Here is a 15,893-nt window from a genome sequence, read left to right as displayed (position 1 = left end):
CGTTCTCAAACCCCCCACCACCGGTGGATAGCATTGTGATTCAAGACTGAGCTTACCTTTGGGCTTCTCGGGTGCAGGTTTGCGAAATCCTTGGACCGGGATTTCCCCGCCTGCCTGCATGTTTTTGTAGTATTGCTTCTGCTCGATCGGACTGAGGGCGGAACTGCTGGGTGGTTCTTTCTTGCGGAAGATTAGCGTCGTGTCGCTGTCGTAGCCTTGGTCCTTGAGGGCTCTGTAAGACAATGTTTGACAGTTGAATTATGTTCTGTTGATCATGAAATCAATAAATTATTTAAAGTGTCTGTATCTTTATGTTTATACGATTAAATTGTAAAATCTTTTCGCTTTTGAGTCTTTTAAACTGAACGATTAGGGAGACTCTTTATTCAGAAAAAAAAATTCAGTTCAACCAAATTATTCATAAGGATTTTGAATAAAAGTAAAGTTTTCTTAAACTGAGCTCTAAAAATATATTTGAGAATCGTATTGAACTCTTTAAGATCTGGTTATTAATTGATGTTTCAGGTTATAAAATTTTAAAATGTTGAACTTAAGTCTGCAATTTTGCAAGCCTTAATTCTTTAAGCCTTAACGCATCAAACTTTTGGGGTGGAAACAAAGTAAAGTCTAAAATTTCAAGTCTGTGATCATGATTGTTGGTGCCGAACACGCATCAGTACTGGACGTGTTTGGTGATCGGTCCGATAGAGTATAAAACAAAAGACGTGTGAACAAGTGTTGGCATTGTTTGCCTGGTCGAGTGAAATAAATCCGGGTTCAAGGTCGTTCCTTTGTGCAACTGTTTCGCATCGTGACTGCCAGCTGGTGCGTAAGCCGATTTGGCTGCTGGCTGGATTGTGCTACAGCAGTGGACGAGACACAAACGAGGAAAAAGAAGAAGCCATCAGTGTCAGCGAGTCGTATCGCTGTGTGGAGTGATCTCACACCTGGCTCGCTGCTGGTGGCTGTTTGGTGCTGCTGTATTGGTGCTGCTGGCTGTAACGGCTGCTACTTCGAACGATCGGACAACCAACCTTACTGGAAGGGAGAAATAAAAAGGTACGTGTTCTTGTCAGCGCTAGTGCGCTAAACATAGCGCGATGGATGTAGATCCCTCGCCTCCCGCGCCACCATCCCCGAGCCCCTCTGACCCTGACCCTTCTGTTACCCCCTCCCCTGTTCATTCTTCAGTCCCCCCTCGCCCCAGGCTTTACCCAGACGGAGCCCAGGGCAGCTATACTGTTTATTTTCGGCCAAAGGCAGGACCGAAATCGAAAAAGTTGAACCTCTTGCAGATTTCTAAAGACCTGACGAAGGAGTACAAGGGCGTGACCGAAATTTCCAAGGTCCGGCCTAACAAGCTCCGTGTCGTGGTCGGTAACCTGAAAGAGGCCAACGATATAGCTTGCTCTGAGCTCTTCACACGCGAGTATCGCGTCTACATACCCGCACGAGACGTGGAGATCGACGGTGTCATAACCGATTCGAGTCTGTCCGTCGAGTGTATACTGCAAAGTGCCAAAGGGTGCTTTAAGAACAAAACGTGTCCCGAAGTAAAGGTGCTCGACTGCAAGCAATTGCGGTCAGCATCGATCATCGGTGGCAAAACAGTATACACTCCGTCAGACTCGTTTCGAGTTACGTTCGCCGGGTCTGCACTACCAAGCCACGTCTCGATCCACCGGGTTCGTCTCCCTGTGAGGCTCTACGTGCCCCGCGTCATGAACTGCCTGAATTGCAAGCAGTTAGGCCATACAGCCGCCTACTGCTGCAATAAGGCACGTTGTGGCAAGTGTGGGGAGTCTCATGCGGAAGATTCTTGCAGTGTTAACGCTGAAAAGTGTATTCACTGCGGAGAAAATCTGCATGAGCTCTCGACATGTGCGGTGTACATGCAGCGCAGGGATAAAATAAAACGGTCTCTCAAAGAGCGTTCAAAGCGTTCCTACGCTGACATGCTGAAGAAGACCGTTACCACTTCTCCCGTTACTTCGAACCCCTTCGATCTGTTGCCCTCTGAGGAAACCGATTCTGACGATTCACCAGCGGGAGCATCTTACGCCAATCCTGGGGAGTCTAGAAAGAGGAAAAATATTTCCTCTCCTAAACTTCCCAGAAAAGGTCCTAAGATTTCTCAAAGTGAAATGAAAGTTACAAACAAACCAAACAGTGCTGCGGAAAAACCGAAGCAAACTCCTCCTGGGCTGGCAAATTTAAAGTCCCAGAAGGAGTTCCCAGCACTGCCAGGAACATCTAAAACCCCAGTTGCTCCTTTTACACTCCCAGTTGATGAAACAAACTCTGGATTAGTGAAATTTTCTGACATTGTGGACTGGATTTTTGAAACTTTCAATGTACCCGATCCAATTAAAATTTTTCTTACAGCATTCCTCCCAACAGTTAGATCATTTTTGAAGCAGTTGACTGCCCAATGGCCTCTCCTTGCAGCGATTGTATCCTTCGATGCCTAATTCAACTGCGTATATGAAGGATTCTATCTCTGTCTTACAGTGGAATTGTAGAAGTATTTTACCAAAAATTGATTCGTTTAAAGTTTTGATAAATAAAAACGAATGCGATGCATTTTCCCTTTGTGAAACTTGGCTTACTTCAAATATTGATCTCAACTTCCATGATTTTAATATTATTCGCCTTGATCGAGACACCCCATATGGAGGAGTACTTTTAGGGATTAAAAAGTGCTATTCTTTCTATCGTATTAACCTCCCCTCGATTCCAGGCATCGAAGTTGTCGCATGTCAAATGACAATACAAGGTAAAGAGCTTTGTATTGCCTCAATATATATTCCCCCCAGAGCACAGGTTGGGCAACGGCTGCTCTTTGATTTAATAGAACTTCTTCCCTCGCCACGTTTGATTTTGGGAGACTTCAACTCTCATGGCGTGGCTTGGGGTTCCCCATACAATGATAACCGCTCCTCTTTAATCTATAACCTTTGCGATGACTTCGACATGACTATTTTAAACAACGGTGAAATGACACGTATCCCGAAACCTCCAGCGCGCCCAAGCGCTTTGGATCTATCCTTATGTTCGACGTCGCTACGGTTGGATTGCACATGGAAGGTAATCCTCGATCCTCACGGTAGCGACCATCTGCCTATTCTTATTTCAATTACTAACGGGTCAACTCGCATGCGACCAATTGACATTCCGTATGACCTCACACGAAATGTCGATTGGAAGTTATACGAGGAAATGATTTCAAAAGCGGTCGAGTCGATTCAACATCATTCACCACTTGAAGAATACAACCTCCTCGCGGGCTTGATTCTCGACGCCGCGTTGCAAGCCCAAACGAAGAAATATCCCGGCGTAACGATCAAAGAACGGCCTCCCACTCCGTGGTGGGACCAAGAGTGCTCCGATGTCTACACGCAAAGATCCGACGCGTTTAAGGCCTACCAGACGGGAGGTATACCTGGCGACTATTTACGGTATTCGGAGCTTCATACCAAGCTTAAAAGCTTGGCTAAAGCAAAGAAACGTGGATATTGGCGTCGGTTCGTGAACGAGACGTCGAGGGAGACATCGATGAGCACTCTTTGGAACACAGCCCGAAGAATGCGGAATCGCGTAACGGACAACGAAAGCGAGGAGTCTTCAAGTAGGTGGATATTTGATTTTGCCAGGAGAGTATGTCCGGACTCTGTTCCTGAGCAAAATATTGTTCGCGATGCGTCTCCGGGCCACGACGCGATAGAATCACCTTTTACGATGGCAGAACTTTCAGTTGCCCTCCTGTCCTGTAACAATAACGCGCCTGGATTAGATAGAATCAAATTCAACTTGTTGAAGAATCTACCCGGCAATGCCAAGAGGCGCTTGTTGAACTTGTTCAATAAGTTCCTGGAGCAAAACATTGTACCGCAGGATTGGAGGCAAGTGAAGGTGATCGCCATCCAAAAACCAGGGAAACCAGCTTCTAATCACAACTCTTATAGGCCGATTGCAATGCTATCCTGTATCCGGAAATTGATGGAAAAAATGATACTCCGTCGTTTAGACCACTGGGTCGAATCAAATGGTCTACTATCAGAAACTCAATTTGGCTTCCGCCGTGCCAAAGGGACGAATGATTGTCTTGCGTTGCTTTCAACAGATATTCAGCTGGCGTATGCTCGTAAAGAACAAATGGCGTCTGCGTTCTTGAACATTAAGGGGGCTTTTGATTCCGTTTCTATTGACATTCTTTCGGGTAAACTTCACCGACAAGGATTTTCTCCAATTTTGAACAATTTTTTGCACAACTTGTTGTCCGAAAAGCACATGCATTTTACGCATGGCGATTTGGCAACTTTTCGCATTAGCTACATGGGTCTTCCCCAGGGCTCATGTTTAAGCCCCCTCCTTTACAACTTTTATGTAAATGACATCGAAGAATGTCTGGCAAATTCATGCACGATAAGACAACTTGCAGACGACAGTGTAATCTCTGTTACAGGAGCCAAAGCTGCCGATTTGCAAGGACCATTGCAAGATACCTTGGACAATTTGTCTGCTTGGGCTTTACAGCTAGGTATCGAATTCTCTCCGGAGAAGACTGAGATAGTAGTTTTTTCTAGGAAGCATGAACCTGCTCAGCTTCAAACACAACTAATGGGTAAAACGATTTCTCAGGTTTTGGTACACAAATATCTTGGTGTCTGGTTCGACTCTAAAGGCACCTGGGGTTGTCACGTGAGGTATCTGATGAAAAAATGTCAACAAAGAGTGAATTTTCTTCGTACAATAACCGGACAATGGTGGGGAGCCCATCCAGGAGACCTTATAAGGCTTTACCAAACAACGATATTGTCTGTTATTGAATACGGGTGTTTCTGCTTCCGCTCCGCAGCAAACACACATTTGATCAAACTGGAGCGAATACAATATCGTTGTTTGCGTATCGCCTTAGGTTGCATGCAGTCGACCCATACGATGAGTTTGGAGGTTTTAGCTGGAGTACTACCATTGAAAAACCGCTTCTGGAGCCTGTCTTCTCGTATTCTAATCAAATGTGAGGTCTTGAACCGTCCCGTGATTGAAAATTTTGAAAGGTTAATCGAACTTAATTCTCAAACCCGTTTTATGACATTGTATTTCAATCACATGTCCCAAAATATTAACCCTTCTTCGAATATTCCAAATCGTGTCGACTTATCAAATACTTCTGATTCTACTGTGTTTTTCGATACATCCATGATAGAAGAAACTCGTGGAATCCCGGATCATTTACGCGTGCAGCAGATCCCTAAAATTTTTTCCAATAAATATCGAAACATCAACTGCGACAATATGTACTACACTGACGGATCACTTCTTGATGGGTCCACTGGCTTCGGTATCTTCAATAACAATTTAACCGTCTCCCATAAGCTCGTTAATCCTGCTTCTGTTTACGTCGCAGAATTAGCTGCAATTCAGTACACCCTAGGGATTATCGAAAAAATGCCCACGGACCATTATTTCATCTTTACGGACAGTCTCAGTTCCATTGAGGCTCTCCGATCGATGAAAGATGTTAAGCACTCTCCGTATTTCCTGGGGAAAATACGGGAACATCTGAGTGCTTTATCCGAAAAATCTACTCAGATTACCTTAGCGTGGGTCCCTTCTCACTGCTCGATACCGGGTAATGAGAAAGCGGACTCTTTGGCTAAGGTGGGCGCAACAAACGGTGATATTTATGAAAGACCAATTGCCTTTAATGAATTTTTCGCACTTGTACGTCAGAATACGATCATCAGTTGGCAAAATGCTTGGACCAGAGGGGAATTGGGAAGGTGGTTACATTCCATAATCCCCAAAGTATCGACGAACCCGTGGTTCAAGGGGTTGGATGTAGGTCGGGATTTCATTTGCGTGATGTCCCGGCTTATGTCCAATCACTATAGATTTGACGCGCTCCTCCGTCGTGTTGGGCTCGGGGAAAGTGGTATCTGTGCCTGTGGTGAAGGTTATCACGACATAGAGCATGTGGTTTGGTCATGCCCTGTACACCGTGACGCCAGGTCTAAATTAATAGCTTCCCTGCAGGCCGAGGGTAGACAGCCGGCTGTTCCTGTTCGTGATGTCTTGGCGAGCCGTGACCTATCCTACATGTCCCTTATATACGTTTTCCTGAAATCCATCCACGCCCCAGTCTAGTCCCGTTCCCCTCCGTCTACACCCAACAAAACGACAAGAACACGTTTGAACCTTAAGCACAAAACCAGCAACCAGACCCCGCACAACAGAACCAGGACCCAAGGACTACGAGCCTCTGTCCCAACTCACGACATCGTGGCTCAGCAGAACGAATCCATACATGCCATTCGACGATTATCAGACGACCATTGAACAACAAAACACTGATTGGAAATCCCATGCTAGTTTTAAGTTAGACTTAATTTCAGCTCGTAGTCGGCAGCGAGGATAAAAAATTTGCTTTAGTTTTTAAGTCATCAGATATAATTGGCGCCGTTAAACATTAAATTGTATTTGTGCCGTGTCAAATAAATGTTATGTGAAGAAAAAAAAAAAAAAAAAAGTCTGTGATCATAAGATTTCTAATCATCAAGGTTCTAATTATCATTGGTTTTTTAATTCTGTTCTCAAAACATGATGATCTTGAATTCGTTCTTAATTTATAATAGTTGGAGTTAAGTCAAAGAAGTCTATATTTCGCAGCCTAGTTTTTAAAATATTTTGGAACATTGTGCTCCAGTATACTTGAAATCGTGATTTAAAAATTTGAAAATGTTGAAGTCTTCAGTTTCTGAAGATTTAAAGTCTTTCATCCTTTAAGTTTTGAAATTCTGTATGAATAGAATAAAGGGTTGGTGAGTCCAAGTTTTGGAGTCTTAAATTTATACTGGAATCTTGAATAAGAATGTCAGACCTCAGCAGAAACTTTAAACCTTCAAGACTTCAAGATAACAAAGTTTTGGATGTCAAAATCCACAAAAATGCAGAAATTCGCGTGAAAAACTGCACATTTAAAATGTGCACTTTTGAAAATCAGAGAAAAAATAACAAGGTCAGGGAAAATCAGTGAATGTTCGGGAATTGGAAAAAGGAATTCCAACAAATACTCAGGATTAACAATGTAAAAATAAAAAAACCATCGAAAACATTGCGTAAATTTCGAATCTGGTGAATCCGCGAAAAAAGCGTGTATTCCGGTATCGGTGTATAGAAATCAAGTAAATACCAGACCAGAGCCGACAAGAGCAAAAACAAATTGCCCTGGATCACCCTCAGCGTCCTAAAAAGATTACAGCTTTCTAATGATTCATGCTTATGCAGAAGTGCATCGAAATGCCACAGAGTAATTGCTCGCCAGGTTCGACGTTTTTACGTTGGCTTAGGGAACAACCATAAATGACGTAGCACTCGAGGGATGAGGGGGAGGGGCTTGAAGTTTTGTGACGAAATGTGTTGATGGGGGATCAAGCCAAGCAAAGTAGCAAATATGAAACTCAGAAAAACATTTGGATTTTTTCTAATTGTTCTCTTTTATCACTGTTTTGTCTGTTTAGGGTTATTTTTAGTACTTTCACGACTTTTCTTGTTCATTTATGATCCAAGGTATGTTTTTGATAGTAAAATTTGCAAAAAAATGTCATGGGAGGGGGGGGGGGTTGTTATAAAGCTACGTAATTATCTGGAGGGGGGGCTGACTTTATGACGAAGTGCTACGATGGGGAAGGGGGCCTAAAAAACTACGTCATTTATGGATGTTCTCTTATAGGAAAACTCATTAAGGTCTTTGAAGCACTTATCTTTACTAAGGGCACCAAAAGTCACAGGAATGGTTATTTTTTTTTTTTCTAGTTTGAGTACTTGGGCAAAATTTGTGTTCACCAGTGTAATGAACGACTCGATTAACCGAAGAATTCAGTTATCCTAAGGGAAATATTTTTCTGAAAAACCGAGTCCGACCTGTATTTTAGAGTTTAAAAATTTGTAACACATCAAAGTTATCTACCAGGAACATGAAGACTTGAAATTTTATATACTTCACTCGTTGAGACATCTTAGATATATGAAGATTCAAATTAAAAAATGTCTGAAGCCATAGCGCCTTGAAATATATTCTAAAAGATTTGGAGTATTAGTATTCTAGAATCTGGTGACCTTAAAGTTTTTACTAATCGTGATGAAATTTAAAAAAAATTGAACTTTAAAATTCCAATTTTTCCACTCAAAAATTTTTTAAGTTTGAGGTTTTAAAATTACAGAGTGAAAATTTTCAGGATTTATTAAGGTTTGAAGCTTTCAAGGTTCAAAGGCATATTTTGCAGCATTACAGCCCCCTGCTCTTTAAGAGTTCAATCTCCCAAACTCCGTAGAAAAGTAAGCTTAAGAAATTACAGGCTTCACAAATCTAAAAGTCCGAAAAATTTGAAAGATCAGAATTCCTAATGTTATAACGTGCTGAAAGGTAATCGTGAAGTTTTAATCTTCTTATGTTTACTGCTCATAAAGTTCTGAAGTCTCTATGTTCTGGAATTCTTGGGTCTAGGCTTGTCGTTTCATTTCAGAGATTCATTAGCTTGTAGGAGAACACTGGTGGACAAATCGTCGCTTGAAGTAGTGTTGTTAGTCTCGTTCATAAACAGTAGGGATGTTATGGATATCCGCATCCATAAATGCGGAGAAACCGCATGAAAATTAACATCCGCATTTGTATTCGCATCCTCATTATGTATCACGAGATATGATGCGGATGTTGAAAAAAAATCGTTTCATTACATTTTGTGGCAAAATTTTCCTTAGTGTTTTTGCTGCTCGCTTCAACAGCTTCTGCATTGGGATGCGATATGTCATGCGATGTAAGCGGAATAAAAAAGCAAGGATCCTGCGGATATCTGCATCCGCATCCGTAAATGCGGAACATCCGGAACTGCATCCGTAAATACATTTGCATCCGTAATCACATTCGCTTCTGCAGATGTCTAAAAAATCACATCCGTATCATCCCTGATAAACAATATGCAACACCTCAAGTGAGGCTCTCGTTGCTACCGATATCACACACTGGAGTATTCTCCATTCAAGCTATTTCTCGTTCTTTTTCGCTTTTTTCATTGCTCACATTCTCTTCCGAAATCATATGCACACATTCCCGTTTACTCTCCTACTGGCGTCCACTCCCCCCTACTCGCGCGCACAACCAGCCAAAGATCATTGCGGAGGAACTAAAATATATTGAGTAGAGTATCGGAATACTTGCGTAGCGGTTTGCTTTGGCTGGTTTTGCATAAGACTGCTGTAAAAAAACTTACCAAAGCAGTCCGATATTCTACACGTTCCAGCATGCGATACTTTACAGATTCTTCCTCCCACTCTCAGCGGTCGGTGCACGAAGCAAGACCGGGTAGATGAAAAAAGCATTTTCGTTTTCGAGCCAAGTTTTTCAAGCATTCCTCCCAGTCGAGCAATTTGAGTCGAGTACTCCTACTCGCTAGCAGGAACTCGCGTACTCTGAGTAGGAATACAAAAGAGTTTTTGCGTGTCGGTGCTACTCATGGGAATGCATGAAGAATAAAGAGTCTCTTGAAAGCGTGCGTGCAGAAGACTTGAGAAGCGTAGCATATGTCTCGTTCTCAAGCAGAAACGAAGGAGAAAAGCTTTGCATCTTTGCATCGTTTGTATATCAGAAGCTTGCAAAAAAAAAACACCGCGGGGAAATTTGAAATATCTCTCCAGCATTATCTCTCTCGTGTGAGCTTTCTCACACGAAAGGATATTACGCTCAATAACTACAGAACAGAGCTCGCTGCAGTGCTTTTACTGTGTGTTTCCTAAGCATATATCAGATGAGATGAAACACAGCACAAAGCAGAAGGAAGAAGTGTGGTGAAAAAAAAAAAATTAGACTTATCGCTCATGCTGGGTAAGGAGAAAGCGGTGAATATTCACTCTGCTCTCTCCACATATTGAAGAGAATAACAAGCCTGATTGTGACGCAATTTTTTCAAGTCTTCTGTGTAATCATAAAGTTTTTAAAGAATTAGAATTTTTATTACAAAATTAGAAAATAACTGAGTTCCATCATCTAGACTTCCAGGGTTTTTGAAACTAGGTGGCTCCAATACATCAAGATTTTAAGGTTACAAAGCTTCTTGAATTTCGGGCTGCAAAATTTTCATTATTTTTTCGTGAGATCTGGATCACTGTGACCATTGTTTCAATCTTTTATGGTATTTTCATTATTTTGAAAGTAAGTGTTTTTAAAACCGTCAGTATTTGAAATTTCAATGCTTGGAGAATTCTGGATTGCATCAGAAGTTTGAAGAATACTGCTAAAATTTTTTTTAGAAAGACACAGAGGTCGGAATCACGGTCATAAAATATCTAGAGCTGACCTCCGAGTTCCAAAATTTAATATTTTAAGGGCTTATGAATTTGGAATCTCGAAGACTGATTGACTGGCAGATTTCAGGGTTCCGAAATTTTAAATACTTGGTGTAAACCTGAAGGTTTAATGAATTGGAAAGCTTCACGAATGCAGTTTTTGAAGCTATTATGACCTCATGAATCATAAGAATCATCTCAGCCACGAATACATTGGAATTCTAAGACTTCAATTTATTGACGTTTTTCTTCCTAGAAAGTTTGAATAGTTTTAGTCTAGATACCTTAGAGTCTTGAAAGGCTTAGTTTCCATACTCGCGAGGATTGCAAAATTTCAAATTGTGAAGTCTTGAGGTGACGCTAAATCAAATATAGCTTGAAATCTGGTTAGTCTTTAGTCGTCAAATCATAAAGAGTCGAAACTTTGAAATTCCGAAGACTAACAGTCTTGATATCTCTAGAGCGGGGCGGCAATGACTTGCATGAAGAATGAAGAAAATTGGTTTTTGAATTTCGCTTAGAAGTAGTGCGCAAATGTTTTGTCTTCTAAAAAAAAGCCTCTATGCAAAATTTCAGCGGGCTTTAGGAACATGTGTCTTGTAGCGATCAAAATTTCACGATGGAAAAAAAATGCACAGAGATAGGGAAGATTTCCAGCTCAAAAATTTCTAAGTCCCAAAAAGTCAATATTCTTCATTTCTTTTCAAGACAACACCAGATCTCGACGTTTCATGCATTTCTTAGACACTTGGCATCAAAAACAAAATTCGATATCGACAATTTCATGTACTATATATTTATGTGTGCTTTTCTTCATTAGTCGGAAAAGTGAAATTTTGACCGCTTTGAGACACGTGTTCCCGAAGTCCGATTGTGCTGAAATTTTGAGTGGGTACTGTTTTCGTGTCTCTCAGTTGGTCTCGAAGTACGAGGTCTGGTCTGGTACAAGCCAGTCGTCGTAGGTTCGAGTCTCGGCTCGGTGCAGACTGTTGATGTCAGTAGGATAGTAGCACTAGTCCCACAATTGTTCTGTACACTACACAGTTGGCTGCGAAGGTCAGAAGGTCAAGTCCCAAATGGGAATGTAGCACCGAGGCTTGCTTTGTTTTTACTGTTTACGAGACGAACTGTTGAGCTCTATTTCTGAGCGAGATTCGTAGGTCAAATTTTTGCCATAAACAGGCCATGTTCAATTTTGGCAACACGTCAAAATTTAAATTTTTTATGATGCCTACCGGACTGAAGCGAGAATTTAAATTTTTGGAAAATGACTGAGTTTATGTTAAGACCGTAAAGATGAATAGTAAATAAAAATAAATCAAATGTAACATACTGTAACATAGAGAAAATGAAATAAATAAATTATTTTTCTAATAAAAAAACGCTTGGATGGTTGCTGGTGGCAACACGTCCAAAGTTTTTATGTTGCCAAAATTGAACCGTGCCAAAAACGGAACGTGCCAAAATCGAACGAGGTCTGTATTCCATTGGCGCCAAAGTCCTAGAAAGTCGATTTTTATCAAATTGTTTTTTTTTTTCGAGATAACACCAGATCCCGAAGTTTCATACATTTCTAAGCAAGGTTGCATATTCAATATTGGGATGCTTTTTTGACACGTGCCGAGAGCTCGCTCCACAAGTGCAATTTTAAGAAACGATGTGTGACAAACTTGTAGTCCCTAAGTAGTACTACAAGTTTGTCGAATAGTGCAGTGCTCTAACTCTTATACCTGAAGTGTAAGCGCCCATATTCAGCGCAATATTCACTCAATATACGCGGTGAATATTATGATATTCACCGCGAATATTTGCTGGATATCCCACTGGATATGGGCTCTCACACTTTAGGCATGAGAGTTAGAGCAATGCTTTCTTTGACAAATTTGTAGCAATACCTGAGGATTGCAAGTTTGTATTACATCATGATTAAAAATTGTGCTTGTGGAACGAATTACTGGCATGCGACCAATTGAATGGTATTGACACCCCAAAATTGAATATGCAATATGTCTCATTTCATTGCCACCCTACTGTAGAAATTGAAGTCTTAATGTTTTCGAATTTCAGCACTTGAAAAACGTTCAAATTTTACGAGTTTTTAAGGTTGAATATTTCTTTTCCAAAAGCTCGACATTTGATTGTTTCAAAATCCTAAAATCCTCAAACTTTTCAGTCTCAATTTCTTAAGTTCTTTATATCTTAATTTGTTTAATTTCTGTTATGCTAAAGTTCAAAAGTCATAAAATCTAGGACTCTGGAGCTTTAAAAGTCTCGAAATGTCAAACTGTTAAAGTTTTGAAGGGATGAACAAAATCATAAACAAGTGTGATTACAAAATCATAAACTGTTAATTTTCTGAAAACCTTTACATAAGTTCTTCGAACCACGAAAGTTCATTAAGTTCCTGAAGATTTGAGGTCACGAAATTTTGGTTTGACTTAAACACAATTATGATCTTTAAACAAAAAACGTTTTGAAGGGTTTGCAATGCCGGTTTTCTGTGTACCGTTTAAGTTGAAAATTTGAACTATTAAGACTATAAACCTCAAAATTGGATCTAATTGAAATGGGGTGATGAGAGTTGAACGTTTTAGGAATTGAAGACTTTATGATTTCAGTTGTTCAAGATATCAAAACCCTTACAAATCATAGATTCAAAAGCGCAAGACTTAAATGCTTGAAGTCTCAAAGTTTACAAGTTCTTTCAATCTTCGATTTTTACAAGTCGGTGCATGAAATTTTAAAACTTTCAAGTGATAGCCTAACCTCTGGTGCTTTTGTGAAATTCCAAAATCGTTACTGGAAATCTTCAAAGTCAATTATTCTTCAAGTATTTAGGTCACATATCCCGGCAACGAAGTCTTCATGTAGTTTTACTGTTTTTAGCTCCTAAAGCTTTGGAGTCTTGATGAATTGATTTGATGATTTGAAGTCCTGAAGGTTTGAGTTTCGATATTGCGTCTTAAATTTGCAAACTCTGAAGTGTTAGGGTAACACGGAAGCCACAGCAGACACGGCAGACACGGCAGCTTGAGACGTGGCGGGTATAATCTTAATTATTAGAAACTTAAAAATTTTTGAAGGCCTTTTGATCCTGATCTTGAGATCTTTAAAGTTTGAAGCTTTAATGTCTACCATTTTTTAGTACTTTGAAGTCTTTTTCAGTTTCACGATTTTTTTTTTGTTTAAAACCTTTGTTTACCTCATCTTTAAAAATTGCAGTTTAAAATTCAGACAATTTGGGAATTGAAATTAAAAACGAACATAAAAAAAATCCGGATAATCGAGTCTGAAATTCCGGATAATCGAGTTTTCGGATAATCGAGTCTCTGGATAATCGAGTCAGACCTGTATTTGATTTTTAATATGCTGAAAAGTTTATTGTATTATCTATGACTTTGAGTCCGCAAATGTAGGATTACGAAAGTCTTGAAAGTCCTGAAACTTTGAACTTTTGGAGACGTGAATTTGTGTTCATAAATTTTCGAAAATCTGATGTACTTAATGAATTTTTCTATTAGTCTAATGTCTAAACTGCCGGTACTCGGATAACTGTCCCATGATGAAAAACAACATGTTGAGAAAACGGCGATTGAATATTATCCGTGAATTTTCGGATTTCCAGCTATTACATCCAGAACCAATGACCATATCAGGTTCATGACAGCACAAGTTTATCGTTGAGAACAAAAAACCATGGATGGAATTGGTTTTTCGTTATATAACTTGAAAAAAAAAAGACAAAATGAGACAAAATATGCGGGTACATTTCAAAAGTACTCGCATATTTTGTCCCATCACATATCAATTCAACCAGCAACCGGCAGTATCATTGACAACGTAGATTGTACTACAGACAAACAACATTAGTTTAGTTAATTAAATGACATACTTCTATATGCCTAAAATAGATGCCTAAAATACTCCGATATACACTAATCTGGAGCAAAATTATATGTTTGCAGTTTGTACCACTATGCAGTGGGACTGTAATGCGGGTACTTTCAATATGGGACAAAAACAACTTGGTATTTTTTCCATACAAAAGCATCAATTTTATTTTTTTTCCAGAAAATATGATAACAATTAAGTCGATTCCCGATGATAACTCAAAAGTGACCAAAATCAGTATGGGACAGTTATGCGGGTACCGGCAGTAAAGCTCTTGCAGTTTTGGAGTTACCAAAACCTTAAATAAATATAATGTTTGATTTTATAGGGTTCAAATGTTTTTGCTTTCATCTTTTTTTAGCCTTTAAAATCATGGTTGAAATTGCAAAGCTGCAAATTCTTAAAGAGCTGAAACTTAGTTCAAAGTTGAGATTCTTATTTCGGTTATGTTGTTGATTCTCAGGTTACAAGTTTTTATATCGAATATGAAAAACCTAGCTTACCTGGACAAATTTCCCTCCGTGTACGTCTTGCTGGTGCTAAGCTTTTGCTGCTCCAGTTGCTGTCGAAGTGCACCGTATGGGGAAACGAGAGAGAGAGAAAAAAAAACAGAAAATAGCCATAAAACAGCTGCAATTATCATCGCTTTCGCGAAGGAATCGCTCAATCTACCGTCCGCACTCACCAACGGAACGGGAAAGTTCGGGGTGCGGATGGTAGATTTTGCTTCTGGTCAGAGTACATTCGGGGTACGCTTGTTCTCTATTTCAAGCAGGATAAAGTGTTGTGGAATCAATCGTTTTTCTTTGTTCAAGCAGTGGAGAAAGTGTTGTGGTTTTCCGTTGAAACAGAAAAGTGTAAGTCTCTTTCATTGGGGATAATTAATTGGCGACCCGTGTATTGGTCGGTGTTTTGTGCAGTACATGAGAATAGTTAATTGCAGTGTTCTGTGCGATGTATGAGATTTTGATTGTTAGCTTGGTTGTTGATCGATGGACACACTTACGAACTTTTGCACTTCACGAGCAAAGACAATGCAGAAAAGAGGCACAGAGGAGTGCTCATCTAGCCACTACATACCGGTACGGGGTTCAGTGATTTATTTGAAGCAGAGTTGCAGTTGTTCGTTTTGTAACAAACCAATCAGAGGGATTAGATGCGGTGTTGCATGCGATGTTTTGTTTTTTTTTGGTTCAATGTTGACGAAATGTTGTTGGTGAAAAATTTAGTACATTGTTATCGATCCAATTGTGGGCAAGATAGTCAGAGTCGAGGTAAGCGAAAGCATGAAAGAAACGCAGAAATTACAGATTAGATATTTTGACTTTCTGGAGGCTAGTGATTAATTGCTGTTGTACTGGGCAGACTATTACAAGCAGCGTAAACAGGGCGAGGAGAAATAACACGCACAAACAATACGCACACTTACAGAGATAGAGGGAAAAAGGTATAATGGGGAAAAGAAATGGGAAGTAATTTATCTGGCTCAATAAATGTTTGTAATCAATCGACTAGGAGAGGAAATCTTTTATCATTTCGGACATGTGAGGATGATTTCGAACCGAAGCGGCGAGGCAATCTACCTATTTGGAATCTTTATCTTCACTGAAGATTTATAACCTAGGAATAATAACGCATAAATCCAATGTAGGACAATC

The 15,893-nt window shown here is 40.0% G+C and overlaps 1 protein-coding gene across 24 annotated transcripts in view; it reads right to left on the bottom strand.

Moving 5' to 3' along the window:
* Positions 1-15,893, bottom strand: part of LOC129724619 (sorbin and SH3 domain-containing protein 1) — a 255,649-nt gene that overhangs the window by 62,432 nt on the left and 177,324 nt on the right. For 20 of the 24 annotated variants that reach the window (XM_055679648.1, XM_055679647.1, XM_055679658.1 and 17 more), the window contains 3 exons: positions 15,242-15,307; positions 14,739-14,797; positions 57-232 (listed from right to left, as the gene is read on the bottom strand). In XM_055679648.1, the coding sequence (XP_055535623.1) occupies positions 57-232; positions 14,739-14,797; positions 15,242-15,307 (301 nt within the window). The remainder of the gene's footprint in view (positions 1-56; positions 233-14,738; positions 14,798-15,241; positions 15,308-15,893) is intronic. The other 4 variants (XM_055679639.1, XM_055679642.1, XM_055679641.1 and 1 more) reach the window with 1 other exon arrangement.

Source organism: Wyeomyia smithii, chromosome 2 (genome assembly GCF_029784165.1).
Source record: "Wyeomyia smithii strain HCP4-BCI-WySm-NY-G18 chromosome 2, ASM2978416v1, whole genome shotgun sequence".
NCBI classification, from domain to species: Eukaryota; Metazoa; Arthropoda; class Insecta; order Diptera; family Culicidae; genus Wyeomyia; species Wyeomyia smithii.
Note: the sequence above shows the minus strand (reverse complement) of the source record. Positions and strands in the feature narration are given on the sequence as shown.